This window comes from Gadus morhua, chromosome 9 (assembly GCF_902167405.1).
Source record: "Gadus morhua chromosome 9, gadMor3.0, whole genome shotgun sequence".
NCBI classification, from domain to species: Eukaryota; Metazoa; Chordata; class Actinopteri; order Gadiformes; family Gadidae; genus Gadus; species Gadus morhua.
In genome coordinates, this window is record NC_044056.1 from 3,147,652 (window position 1) to 3,162,176 (window position 14,525).

The 14,525-nt window shown below is 47.0% G+C and overlaps 1 protein-coding gene across 1 annotated transcript in view; it reads left to right on the forward strand.

Moving 5' to 3' along the window:
• LOC115551334 (spondin-1) overlaps positions 1-8,655 on the forward strand; it is a 51,788-nt gene extending 43,133 nt beyond the window's left edge. The window contains exons 11-16 of the mRNA XM_030367026.1: positions 1,018-1,203; positions 4,379-4,549; positions 5,382-5,549; positions 5,950-6,108; positions 6,462-6,731; positions 7,091-8,655. Coding sequence (XP_030222886.1) covers positions 1,018-1,203; positions 4,379-4,549; positions 5,382-5,549; positions 5,950-6,108; positions 6,462-6,731; positions 7,091-7,245 — 1,109 coding nt within the window. The 3' untranslated portion in view covers positions 7,246-8,655. The remainder of the gene's footprint in view (positions 1-1,017; positions 1,204-4,378; positions 4,550-5,381; positions 5,550-5,949; positions 6,109-6,461; positions 6,732-7,090) is intronic.
• Positions 8,656-14,525: the final 5,870 nt, after the last annotated feature.

Sequence of the window (14,525 nt, forward strand, 5' to 3'; positions counted from 1 at the left end):
TACTCTCGCTCTCTCATGCTCCTGCTGTCTCTCTCGCTCATTTCTTGCTTTCTTGATTTCTCCCTCCCATGCCTTCGGTGTCTCTCTCTCTCTTGCTGTTGGTGTCTCTCTCTTGCTGTCTCTCTCTGTCTCTCTCTCTCTCTCTCTCTCTGTCTCTCTGTCTCTCTGTCTCTCTGTCTCTCTGTCTCTCTCTCTGTCTCTGTCTCTCTCTGTCTCTCTCTGTCTCTGTCTCTCTCTCTCTCTCTCTCTCTCTCTCTCTCTCTCTCTCTCTCTCTCTCTCTCTCTCTCTCTTTCTCTCTTTCTCTCTTTCTCTCTTTCTCTCTTTCTCTCTTTCTCTCTCTCTCTCTCTCTCTCTCTCTCTCTCTCTCTCTCTCTCTCTCTCTCTCTCTCATATGCTTATGCCTGAGCAGATGTTTGTGAGGAGTCTTCCATGGACTGGGTTGGATATCAAAATCTCCAGGAGTCTTATTGATATCGCGACTGGGTGATTTTGAAAGGGATATTATATTTGATACAACAAAGTCATGTTTTGAGGGATGGACCCAGCTGGCCCTGAGAGAGTGTTTGAAAGGCGGCCCGGCCAGACAGACTCTGGGCAGTGGACCGGGTAGCACCCTGAGGCCAGTGGCCATCCAGCACAGAAAACCATGGCCTCGCTGTCCTTCATCTGCGCTCTCTTCTCTCTCCTCTCCTCTTTCATCCTTCTCGCATCTCAGCTTCCTTCTGTCCCCTCTTCCCTCCTTCGCTCGAAACACGTATCCTCCTCCTTCTCTCCTCTCTCCTCCTTCTCTCCTATCTTCTCTCTGCTCCTTCTCTCTTCTCTCCTCCTTCTCTCTTCCCCTTCTGATTTCTCCTCCTCACTTCCTCTTGTCTCCTCCTTCTCTCTCCTTATTCCCCTCCTCCCCCCTTCCCCCCACACCTGCTCCTGCTCTCTTCCCCTCGTTCCCCTCTGCCCACCCCCTCTGACTAACCCCAACCCTGACCCAACCCCGACCCTAACCTCCCTCTCGCCCCCAGAGGACGACGCCCCTGAGACCTGCATCTACTCGGCCTGGTCTCCCTGGTCGGCCTGCAGCAGCGCCACCTGCGACAAGGGCCGCAGGATGAGGCAGAGGATGCTGAAGGCCCAGCTGGACCCCACCGTGGCCTGTCCCCGCACGCAGGACTTCCAGCCCTGCATGGCTCCCGGCTGCAGCCTGGAGGGTGAGGAACGGCGCCATCTAGTGGCGGTTTGTAGTAGTACACAGCCCGCGCACGCAAATGGCAGTAGTGGTAGACCCATGCAAGCGATTTGTGTTGTGTTGCGTGAAGCCTCGTTTAACGGGATGGTAAACTGGATTTAAAAAGGGTTAAATAACCACGACATATCGCAGAGGGATGGATCAGGACAGTGTACATGATGTCCATGAATATACATCTCAAAATCCCCTATTAAACGGATGGTAGTAGGCCTGGAGGGACGTGGCCTTCCTCCCCAGCCCTCGGCCCCAACACTGTTTTGTGTGGTTTCCTAGCTTTGCCGTCCCCATAATCTAAGTGCTAACCATTAAATAGACTCCGCCCACTAATTTGGTTTGAAGGTCACAATAGACAACATACAATACAGTTTTAATACAAGAATACACTTTAGAAGTGATGCGCGATTGCAATGGATTGAAGGGAACATGATTTTCTGATGCCTGAATCAAACATGGGAACATAATCTTGGCAACATAATTAGAAGTTAATTATGGATTTCCATTATTCCTCACATAAATGAGCTGATTCTGATGCCCGCCGCCGGGATGGGATGGTTGCAGACACATAGATCCATCCCCCAGGAGACGTAGCATAAAGCTAATGAGTCGGCTGATCCTTTGAACACTGACGAGGTCAGGTACGTGAAGGATTAAAACAAGGCATAGAGTCGTGATCAGAATAACAGTGGGCACTACATTATGGCTACGACATGATAATGAGGTAAAGTAAGCATACTGATGAATGAATGGTTGAATCAGGAAGACAGATGGGGGGGGGGGGGGGGGGGGGGGGGGGGGTGGAGATGGAGAGACTTGTATCACCAGGAGTGTTGGTCAACCCTCCCATGACAGCCAAGTTCTCGTCTCTCTGACAAGGCAGTACATGCCCTCTCCTGTGAACAAAGACTAGCTTCCAGCACTGCTCCCCCTTCCGTGTGTGTGTGTGTGTGTGTGTGTGTGTGTGTGTGTGTGTGTGTGTGTGTGTGTGTGTGTGTGTGTGTGTGTGTGTGTGTGTGTGTGTGTGTGTGTGTGTGTGTGTGTGTGTTGTGTTGTGTTGTGTCCACTTTATCAGTAGACAAATAATGAAGTCGACGGTGCGTCATCCGAACATGTCGGGCTGGCAGTTATCCAAGCCAGCGGTTTTCTTTTCCCTCTCACTTTGCTGACAGCCTCTTTGTCGGACTGGTCTGTGTCTCCCTTCCCGCTCCTCTCTTCTTCGACTTTAATTGACTGCTCTCTCTCTCTCTGTCGCTCTAACTCTCGCTTTCTCTGTCTGTCTCTCTGTCTCTGTCTCTCGCTCTCTTTGTCTCTTGCTCTAACCCTCTCGCTCTAATTCTCTCTTACTGTCTCCACCCTCTAGGTCTCTGTCTCTCTCTCTCTCTCTCTCTCTCTCTCCCTCTCTAACTCCCCTCTCTCTCTCTCTCTCTCTCTCTCTCTCTCTCTCTCTCTCTCTCTCTCTCTGTCTCTGTCTCTGTCTCTGTCTCTGTCTCTCTCTCTCTCTCTCTCCCTCTAACTCCCCCTCTCTCTCTCTCTCTCTCTCTGTCTCTGTCTCTCTCTCCCTCTCACTCCCCCCCTCTCTCTCTCTGCCTGTGTATCTCTCTCTGTCTCCGCTCTCCCTCCCTCTCCCACCTCTCACTTTTCCTTGGTTGTTCCAATTTGTATCAGCTGAAAGTCGGATTACAAATCCTGCGTCAACAGACTTCACTTTGGATCGAGGCTCGGTCCACCAAAAATGACCACAAAGGTCTACGTTGTGTTTACGTCCAATCTCTGCCAAAACCCGGAGACTAACCCTAACCCTAAGCCAGAGACTAACCCTAACCCTAACCAAACGCCCAGAGACTTCCCCATTCTCTATTTCCATTGAGTGGATTTGACAATGTTCAGGACTGCCACTCTGAGTCTCCACTGCAGAGTAGACAAACACGCACGCGCGCGCACACACACACACCACAGATTGACAAACAAACCTTCACCTTCACACATACACATGAGCACACATACACACAAACAGGCACACACACAAATTGCTCAACAAACAAACAATCAACCACACAAACACACAAACAAACACACCACAGTTTGACAATCAAACAAACCCTCAACCAAACACACACATACATACACATGCGCACGCACGTGCACAAACAAACAGACGCCCACACAAATTACCAAACAATCAACTTCACACACACAAATGCACCAACAGGACGCCGCGGCTCATTGGATGGAGGCGCAGACGTTTGCGTTGGTGGTTTTTATGTTCCTGAGCGTGTTTACTTTACGTTCACTTAGGGTAATGCTGGAGCTCTGGGGGGCTGAGTCCTGTACCTTACAGCGATTGATACCACACTTTGTCACTCTAAAGCCCTCATTTGGTCCTCATAACTAATGAAGTAATCACCTAGTGCTGCCCTGTTGGCCTCCGGTCAGCTGGGCCGCTAGGGCTTTCAATTTGTCCTGCCGAAGTCGATGGGGGGGGGGGGGGTTATGGAAATGAAAGAATCCATACCATAATATCTCACTTTCTCCTTCGCTGCATCCCCTTTGATGAGCTTACATCTGCCCCCCCGCCCCGGAGCAGCAGGTATTAAAGGGCTGATGCATTCTGGGTAGGAGGCTGGGGTCCATTGAAGTAAATAATAGATTTGTTTATTGATTATATTTATGAAGAGACAATATATCATTGAAACTTCATCAATAAAGGAATAATTATTAATGATGATCGCCCTCCTCGCTCCAGAACAGCCCATTGTTATCACGCATCATATATATATATAATATGGATCTGATTCTAGAGATTAATATTATGAAAGAATTCTGAGTCCAGGTCAATCTGGTGAGGAGAAATAAGCCTAATTCATGATTTTTTTTTTCGATAGCGCAATACTTTTGGTGCAGTACCACAATGGGTAGTGGGGGTCATTGGTAACCATACCTGAAAATGTCAAGAGTCTTCGACTTACGGTATAGGCTGCAGTATGGCTTTTACAGAATTTGAGGGGGGGAAAAAACGTTACAGAAACAACAGAAACTTCGCTGCTCGGACCCCTAATAATAATAATAATAATATATAATCAGCATGGGAAACAGGGAACCCGTCCTCACACCCTCACTGTGCCCCCCCCCGCGCCGCTCAGAGCCGTCCGCCTGTATGATGTCGGAGTGGATCGGCTGGTCGGCCTGCAGCGCCTCCTGTGGGATGGGCATGCGGTCGCGGGAGCGCTACGTCCAGCAGTACCCGGAGGACGGCGCCCTCTGCCAGCTGCACACCGAGGAGACGGAGAAGTGCCAGGTCAACGCCGAGTGCTGTGAGTCCCCTGGTGGTGTGTGTGTGTGTGTGTGTGTGTGTGTGTGTGTGTGTGTGTGTGTGTGTGTGTGTGTGTGTGTGTGTGTGTGTGTGTGTGTGTGTGTGTGTGTGTGTGTGTGTGTGTGTGTGAGAGTCCCCCTGGTTGTGGAACAGTGTGTGTGTGTGTCCCCCTGGTGGTGTTACTGTGTGTGTGTGTGTGTGTGTGTGCGCGCGTCCGCCTGCAGTTGGGACAGACAGCCTCCCAGATGTAGTAGTTGCCAAGTTAAGGGTTAAGGTTAGTTAAGGTTTACTATTGAATGCAGGCCTAGGACAGATGCAACTGCTATCTCTGTTGTAATTATGCAAAATCTTGTTGTATTGGCTTTAAATAACTAATTTGTGATTAAATGCAATGGTTTTATAGATTTTCTTCTCTGCCATGCATACGATATCTGAAATGAACCCATTCAAATTTAATTATCTAGGAACTGTATAAAAACGGCCCATGTTTCCTTCATTACCCTGCGCTATACTGATCAGAGGAGCCTGAACGAAGAGGAAGGGAAAATAAGGAAATGCTGCCATCTGCTGGTCAGATGTAGGCAGCTCACATTCATCAAGACCCAATAGCTGGGATGTTATGGCACTGAGGTGCACTTTGGGAGTTTTTCCCGACACTTGCAATGCCGCAAGGTGAATGCAAAGTATCTACAGTCATGCAATACTGTAGTGGACACGTTTATGTTGTATTATATTATGTGTATATTTCTCAGTAGCGGCACAGATAATAGGCCATTGGGCCGGATGGGGTTGGTTCTGATTATGATGTGTGTTTGCGTATGTTTGTGGTTCAGCTCCCAGCAGCTGCATTGTGACCGAGTGGGGCGAGTGGGACCCCTGCAGCGCCACCTGTGGGCTGGGAATGAGAAGGCGAGAGCGCATGGTGAAGATGCCGCCTCTGGACGGATCCATGTGCAAAGCGGAGGTGCTCGAGGTGGACAAGTGCATGATGCCAGACTGCGGTGAGAAGGAATCCTAGCAGAAGCTATTTCTATTGCTTATGTTAGCCCCAATGGAGACATTTGAAATGGACCCAAGGTCTTACTGTGAGAGATACCTGGATTCCTAGAGTGCTGTAACATATTAGTTTGCTTGTGTGTGTATGTGTGTTTGTCTGTTTGTCTGTTTGTGTGTGTGGGTGTCTGTGTGTGTGTGCGTTTGTATGTCTGTGTGTGTGTGCGTTTGTATGTCTGTGTGTGTGTGCGTTTGTATGTCTGTGTGCGCGTATGTGTGTGTATGTGTCTGTGTGAGTGTGTCTGTGTGTGTGTGTGTGTGTGTGTGTGTGTGTGTGTGTGTGTGTGTGTGTGTGTGTGTGTGTGTGTGTGTGTGTGTGTGTGTGTGTGTGTGTGTGTGTGTGTGCAGGCGCAGCGCCCTGCATGCTGTCCCCGTGGTCGGACTGGGGGGGCTGCAGCGTGTCGTGTGGCGTGGGGATGCGGACCCGCCAGCGGATGCTGAAGTCGGGGCCGGCGTCCTGCTCAGAGGAGCTGGAGCAGAGCGACAAGTGCATGCTGCCCGAGTGCCGTAAGACACACAGCCCTCCTCTGTAAACGTTACAAACATCTGTCTCCAAAGGTCTAAACGGACACAGCTGACCTCACCGTATACCTTTACTTAACAATAACCTAATACCACACTCAACCATCTCTACCCTAATGCCTAGACTAAACCATCACTTACCCCAATAGCTACACTAAACCACTACTAACCTAATACCTACACTTAACAACATATAACCTAATACCTACACTTAGCCACCTATAACCCATACCTCTTTAACCACCAGTAACCAAGCCCTGCCGCTTTGTAAATGAAGTGCATTGTGGTCATTATTGTAACGTCTGATGCTCTTTGCGCCGTCTCCCTGCGGTGGGCAGCTGTGGACTGCATGGTGTCCGAGTGGTCCGAGTGGTCCGAGTGCAACAAGTCGTGCGGTAAGGGCCACACCCTCCGCAGCCGCATGGTGAAGCTGGAGCCGGGCCCCGGCGGCAGCGCCTGCCCCGAGACCGTGCAGAGGAAGAAGTGCAAGGTCCGCAAGTGCCGGGCCAAGACGAAAGAGGAGAGAGGTGGAGGTGGAGGAGGTGGAGGTGGGAAGAGGAGGCGAAGGGGCAAACAGGGGAGAGACGCAGCAGTGGAGGAACAACCAGGTTAATGGTGGCACACACACACACACACGTACACGCACGCACGCACGCACGCACGCACACACACAGTTCCTGTCCAAAGAAAACGTGCGCAGTTTGGTACAGTTGAAATAATGTAAGGCAGAGAAAACTTTGAACTTGTTACTTAAATATAACTTATCTTTGCACTGTATAGGCCTATTTGTTTAATTCTTTTAACATTTATATTTCATTTAAAACACAAAGATTGTGGCACAAAATCTCAACGTCTGCTTATTTTTCCTCCCTGGTTCGTCGATTCGACTACCCAGCTGTCTGGGGATATTTGGACCGCTAAGGTTTTTCTCCTACCCCCCTCAAACACCAATGGTTTATTCCAACAGGGTGCCGGATGCAGCCGTGGACCGGCTGGACGGGCTGTACCAAGTCCTGCGGCGGGGGTATCCAGGAGCGCTTCATGCTGGTGAAGAAGAAAGCCAAGGTTGCCAGCTGTAAGGATCGGAAGGAGATCCGCGGCTGTAACGTAGAACCCTGCTAACAAGCCCCTCCTGTGCTCAAGGCTTGAAGGGAGGTGAGGGAGGGTATACATACGCAGTAGACATGTGAGTTTTCAAAATGTGTTGCTTAAAAGATTGCTGACCAGACAAGACACATCCGTTAGAGTTGACTCGATGCCAAGGCTGAGCTGCCGAAACACGCATTTTAGATTCACTTTTACAAGTTTTTACAGACGTTTTCAGGTCAAAGAGACATTCACAAAGTATTTTAGTATTATAACAACCCTTTTGCAGTCCCTCCCATAAGGTCCTCGATGATTCCCGACAGACGTGGGAGGAATCTCGATGCGTGAAAACATATGTTGCCAGGCCCCTTCTTTAGCCTGTGATGCAAAATGACCCTAACTCTAAAAGTGTGCTTTTTCCTTTCAATATCAAGTAAGACGAGACGCAATAGCTTTCCTTGTGTGCTGTTTTGGGTTTATGGACCTTTGCATGGCGATGTATTGTCAATGGCAATGTATTGTATTGTCACGGCAATGTATTGTCAATGGAAACGGCTCTTTCTTAGCTACAAGTCTAAAAAAATGTCCTTGAAAAATACACTTGATACCGATCTGTGAATGGATTTGAAGAGAAATCAGGATGTTGCAATGCCATAAGGGGGTAAAATACTTTGTGAATACGGCCCTTGGAGATAAATAAACACAACGTACAAAGATAGATTCAGCTGACCAAACGACACGCATGAGTGATTGCTCACATATTTTATAACTGTAATGAATTAGCCTTTATAAACTGTGCTGTTGTCCTTGACGGTCGTGTAAGAAGATGTAGCACTAACCCGCGGTAGCTCCATGTCAGAGTAGCTTGTTACAGCTCGTGTTCAGCTGATTCTTTTCTGTTCTTTAACAAGCAACGCGTTGACATACGCTTATATCAAGCATTCTCTTTCATAAATGTCGCTGTGTACAAAGAAAAAATGTTAGTTTAGTTATATTGGTGTCAATGAAATGATCTTTCAAATGTTACAAGAATTTGGGGACGGATTGCTGCAGGCGTTTGTTGAACGTCATCATGTACCGACCATTGTTGCTTCATTCAGTATACAGTGTTTTGTAGCAAATACATTGATTGTGATTAAATGAAAGCTGTGAGATTTGTTTTAGGTATGAATGAACGTACTGAATTTGGATATACTGCAGAAGCCTATTAAGAGGGGGTGCCATCATTTCAATGAAAAAAAAAAAATCCAGAAGGAAGCATTTGTTTGATTTTTTCCCAACATTACAGCCCAATAGTTTAATTACTTGGTCAATCTGACTGTTGATTGTTATGCTTTCTCCCAGGTAGGTTTCTTTGCAATTTGATCATGTGACTATTTTGTAATAAAGCATATTTACAATTAAAATATAAATGAGGAAATAAAAAGATGAAAAACCCTAAATGGATCTTGTTCTACGAGTGGACTACTTGGGAATCCATTGGTTTGACCTATGTGGTGTATTTACTGCTCATGTCCACAAGATGGCAATATAATTATTAAAAAACATCCGCCATCGACCCGCCCCTGGGTGGATGGCATAAAGTGGCAGTTCACCTGCTCAACTAAATAATACTGTATAATATTAAATATGTATGCTGTATAATGTTCTTAATCGCTGTGTGTTTCTCAGAAGTATATATATCTATCTATATCAATAGATATCGATATCGATATGTATATTTATATTAATTGTGGAGGATCAGATTTTTTGCATCAGTAGCCAATTAAGGCCAAATTAAACAGCATGTTTGAATTAAGGATGCCGTCTTGGCTGGCCGTGGGTAGATTAAGGGGAGGTCAGCTCGACTCGCTTCCAATAATTTCAAAAACTCCCATGTCCAAAAAAATATTGTATTTATTTTACAAATCAAAAAGTAACAAAACTGTCTTCTAAATTATTGAAATAATACTAGGAAACGATTAAACCATTCTAAATAACGAGTGAAGGTAATAAGTGGTCGTAAGACTTTTTTCAACCGCTGCCAGCTAGGCCCCTACCTGCTTCAGACGTCTTCCAGCTGTCAATCTTTGCCCCACCGGGAAAAGAGCCCTCTGTATCTTGGATTTGCCACTCTTGGATTTAACCACTCTTGGATTGAACAACCCCATCATCAATGAACCTTGACGTCTCCACCGCCCTCGTTACATTCCTAGAGGCTCCGGCCGAAAATTCAGTCCATAAACTTCATCATAGCTCCTTTGCTATAAACATCCCGTCTCTCTGGTCATCCGTCGCGCGTCTGACACGTCATCGAAGCGCCGTCTCTCCAGCTAACATCAACACGGGAAATACCGCGAGATCTCTGCACTCTTGGCTGGATAGACTTCGTGGAGTGGATTCCAGCCTGCGCAGAGTGGATTTTTATGCTTTGCGACCTCTACAGAGATTTACCCATAGGCGTCGCTTACGGGGGGGGCGGGGGGGACATGTCCCCACGACTATTTCAAATACGAATTTTGTCCCCACCACTTTTAAAAATGTTCCAACCAATTGCGACCGAAAAAATCCCAACATCCGAAATCGTCGAGTCTGCGCGCACAAAGACATCCACACAGCATGCATACCTGCCATCTAGTGGTAAATCCGCAGATTGCAAACATGTGAAAAACGCAATTTGGTATCTAGTCGTTTGAGTTGTCGACTGGCAGCCACTGTAGAAACATGGTGTTGCAAAATGACAGTGGAGTCGGTGCATTCCCATGGTGGCGCATTCAGATCGAACATTGTGACCTGATGGAACGTGAACTTGGAAGGCTAGCTTTCCTAGCCTAGCTTTTATGACTTCTAGTACGGGAGCGTGTCTATGTTCCCCGGGTCCTATGTTCCCCTCTTTGTATGAGACTGCCTATGTTCCCCTCTTTGTATGAGACCGCTTTTCCCAATAAGGGTCCTATGTTCCCCGATATGTATGTGACCGGGGAACATAGGATCCTTTTTTAAAAAAAAGGGTTCTATGTTCCCCGGTCTGTCACTTTATCCACCATTACTGCCAAATTCCGGCCGAGATAACTACCATTGCATGTCATTACCTTTTGTGGAAGAGGGAGAGACGTCGGAGAACCTGACGCAGTCTATTCATACGCCGGTAAACAAACCCTGAGAAGCCCAATCCCTACGAGAGCTCCGCGCGCTACGGCCATCCGGAGGCGCACAGAGCTTTTGGCCGTGATATTATTATACAATTATATTATATTATATACTATCATATAAAGAGCTCCGGGAGTCGCAAACGGCAACAATCACTTTCTCCTCCATGCTGCAGTTCACCCCGGACTGCACTGCTCTGAGTTGGCCGGTTGAACGCTGATTGGCTGTTACGTTACACATGTCACTCAGTGGCCACGCTGTTGAACGCCGATTGGCTGTCATCACGCGAATGTCGCGTCAAAGTTTGAATATTTTAAAGATTGATAGATTGCGGGGAACATGTGCCCCGCTTATGTGCCCCGCTTTTCCGAAAAAGGGTCGTATGCTCCCCGGTATGTATGGCTACAGGGGAACATAGGACCCTTTTTGTGGAAAACGGGGAACATAGGACCTTTTTTTAAAAGGTATTCCACTCAACCAATAAAAGTGGAAGACAGAAATTTGTAGTAGCCAAAGCATAGACTGTAGCTAAAGCCGATATGTAGCTTACTGCACCGTTACTGCTAGCTTAACGTTAGCAATAGATGAGAACTAGCAGTTAACTGAGTTAATATCAAACATCGTAAAACAAGGTGATTTGTAGGTTTCTCTGCACTTACAGCGCATTTTTGATTTTATATTAGTTCCTGCTTTTCTCTGAGACATTATGGATCCAGTTAAATAGCCTTGCGACTTAAGCCTCTTGTTTTTAATTTGTTAAATAATATTTAATGTCATCGCAAGGGGGAGGGGGGGGAGGAGGGTGAACGTGTGCTGTCTGTACACAGCGTTATAACGGAGAAGTTTGAAGACGGACAGCCAAAAATTAACATTTTTATTCAGAAAATAGCCGGTCCTTTTGCTTCCTGTAAAAAGCATGTTTGTGACACTGGATAACGATATGGATACATCATCTAGCCTGCATGTGGAGGGCCACATAAGGTAAGAAATTGGTTTACTTAAACTTTGCTGCTGGTTAGGGGTCCAAGCCAACAGGTTGGATCCCTATTGTTTTTGTAAGGATTATTATTATTATACTTCCCATCTAGAAGTGGTACCACAGCCCAAACAGTAAATGGTGCACACGCGCCAATTGCATCACTAGATCCAGGTCCGTGAATACTACGCAGACGACCAAATCCAGACACGCCGGCCACTAGGTGGCGCTATACCAAGGAAAGACGCGTTTGGGGCTATAACTCCCACACCGAACCTCCCACAGTCAAAAACTTGTACCCACTTATTCACTGGAGTCTGCTGCATCTTTTGGCATAGGCCACGCCCATTTGCGTCTAGAATTTTTTTTCGCAAAATCGCGAAAACCGCAAAAGTGTTTTTTCCATACTCCTCCCACATTTCTCGACCAATCAACACCAAACTTTGCACACGACATCTTCAGACGCACACGAAAAGAAAAACTCAAACACTTTTTGATCCGACCTTCGATTACGAAACGGTAGCGTTTTGAATATTTGTTTATAAGCTAAATTAGACGTGGAATATCAAAAATCCAAAGAAATCCAAAATTAGACATCGGATCAAGTCCAATTTTTTGAGACATGTCGATGCTCCACTTAATGGCGTTCGATAAAAAAATCGGAAATTTTCGCCATAAGGGGGCGCAATAAACGAGGAAATTGTATATCTTCTCATTTGCCAGAGGAATGTTCTTCAAACTCAAGGGAAACCATCAACGGGCAATCCCTAGTCTATATAGACAATATGGCCAAGAATTATTAATGTGGGCGGGAGTTATTTGGAAAAGGAAAATTGTCTTTGGAAAAATTCGCCACAAGGGGGTGCAAAAAAACGATGACATTGTCTATCTCCTATTTGGCCAATGGAATGTTCTGAAAACGCGTTTCAGGCTATAACTCCCACACCGAAGCTCCCACAGTCAAAACCTTTATATCCACATGTTGTTCACGGTAGCGTTTTGAATACTTGCTTCGCGTTGTGCCGGCGAAACGCACATTTCTTGTCGCGTTGTGCCGGCGAAATGCACACTTCTTGGACCCCTGCATAACTGCTTGCAGTTCTAGTTTTGTTTGCTCATGATGACCAGGCCAAAGGTTACCCACGGTCCTAAGCGATTGTGATCTGATTCTGGTTGGTGCTCCAGCTAGTATGCATAATGATTGCAGCTAGTAGCAGCTACAAACGGTGCGATTGCTATGCCAATGTGGTTATAGTTGTTTTGTCTGATTGAGATATGTGACGTTAGACTTGGAGCCTGGCAGGCCTATCCTGACATAAATGTTCTTGCATAACCTGTGTGATTATCCGAAACTGTATAGGGATTTTATTTGCGGGCAATTTGCTTATGATGTTGTCACGAGTGAAGTCTACATTGGTCCTTCGCGAGTGTTTACTGGTGGTCAGGATTTGGCCGATGCAATTCTCCTCTGGGTGCTTGTATTTTTCTTCTTTTTTTAATACAGCATAACATATGCTACCAGCAGCCCTTGCTCGTCTTCAAAAGGCTGATGCTCAGTACCTCGTTTCATTTCGTACCCTCTTTAAAAAAAGTCAAAGTCAAAGTCAGCTTTATTGTCAACACTTCACATGTACAAGACATGTGAGGGAATCGAGAAAACGTTTCCCCCTATCCCGCGGTGAACATATAACAAGTGCAAAGGCACAAACACAAATATACGAGACAACACTAAAAATAGACAAGATAGACAATGACATAAAATATAGGAGTTCTGTATGAATAAAATAAGTAAAAATATTTGTGCAAAGAGGCAGTCAATACTGGCAGCAAAAAGTCATGTAGTAGTGCATTTTTTAAATAGATAAATAAATAAATAATAGCAGCAATTTCAGTCTGTATGGTGTGTATTTAAACTAGTAATAGTAATAGTAATATTGCAAATACAGTTAGTCCACAGTGTAGCAAGGCAGAAAGCAGGGGGGGGGGGTATCTCAGCTTACTGACAGCCCTGTTGATGTGGCTGAGGGGAGAGAGGGGAGAGAATTTAGTTTCTTGACAGCCTGGTGGATGAAGCTGTTTTTGAGTCTGGTGGTGCGGGCATGCAGGCTCCGATACCTTCTTCCAGAGGGCAGGAGGGTGAACAGACTGTGAGCGGGATGGCTGGCCTCGCTCACAATCCTGGTCGCTTTGCGGGTGAGGCAAGTGCTGTATGTGTGTTGCATGGAGGGGAGTGGGGCACCGATGATCTTTTCAGCTGTGTTAACCACGCGCTGCAGGGCTTTCCTGCTGTATTCAGTGCAGCTCCCGCCCCACACGGTGATGCAGCTGAACAGGATGCTCTCAATGGTGCCTCGGTAGAATGTGCACATGATTGATGGGGGGGCTCGTGCTTGCTTCAATTTTCGGAGGAAGTAGAGGCGCTGATGGGCTTTCTTCGCCAGTGATGCAGTGTTGGTGGTCCAGGAGAGGTCGTCGCTGATGTACACCCCCAGGAATTTTGTGCCACTCACTCGCTCCACTGCCGCACCATCGATGGTCAGTGGTGGGTGCTCAGTGTGGCGTCTCCTGAAGTCAACAACAATCTCCTTAGTTTTGCTGACATTCAGCAGGAGGTTGTTGTTGCTGCACCACATGGTCAGAAGGTTGACCTCCTTCCTATAGCTGGTCTCATCGTTCTTAGTGATGAGACCCACCAGAGTGGTATCATCCGCAAACTTCACCATGTGATTGGTGCTGTAGGTTGGTGTGCAGTCATGAGTCAGCAGGGTGAAGAGCAGGGGCGAGAGCACACAGCCTTGGGGGGCCCCAGTGCTGAGTGTGATGCTGCTCGAGGTGTTATTGCCGACCCGTACTGTCTGTGGCCTCTCGCTGAGGAAGTCCAGCACCCAGTTGCAAAGCGAGGTGCTGAGCCCCAGCTGGACCAGTTTACAGATAAGTTGTTGTGGGATGATGGTGTTGAATGCGGAACTAAAATCTAAGAACAGCATTCTGACGTATGAGTCTGTTGTGTCCAGGTGGGTGAGGGCAGGGTGGAGAGCAGAGCAGATCGCATCCTCGGTGGACCGTTTGGCTCGATAAGCAAACTGGTAGGGGTCTAGGGTGGCTGGGAGGGAGGACTTGATGTGTGACATAACTAGCCGTTCAAAACACTTCATCAAGATGGGGGTCAGTGCAACGGGTCGGTAGTCATTGAAGCAGGATGGAGCAGGTT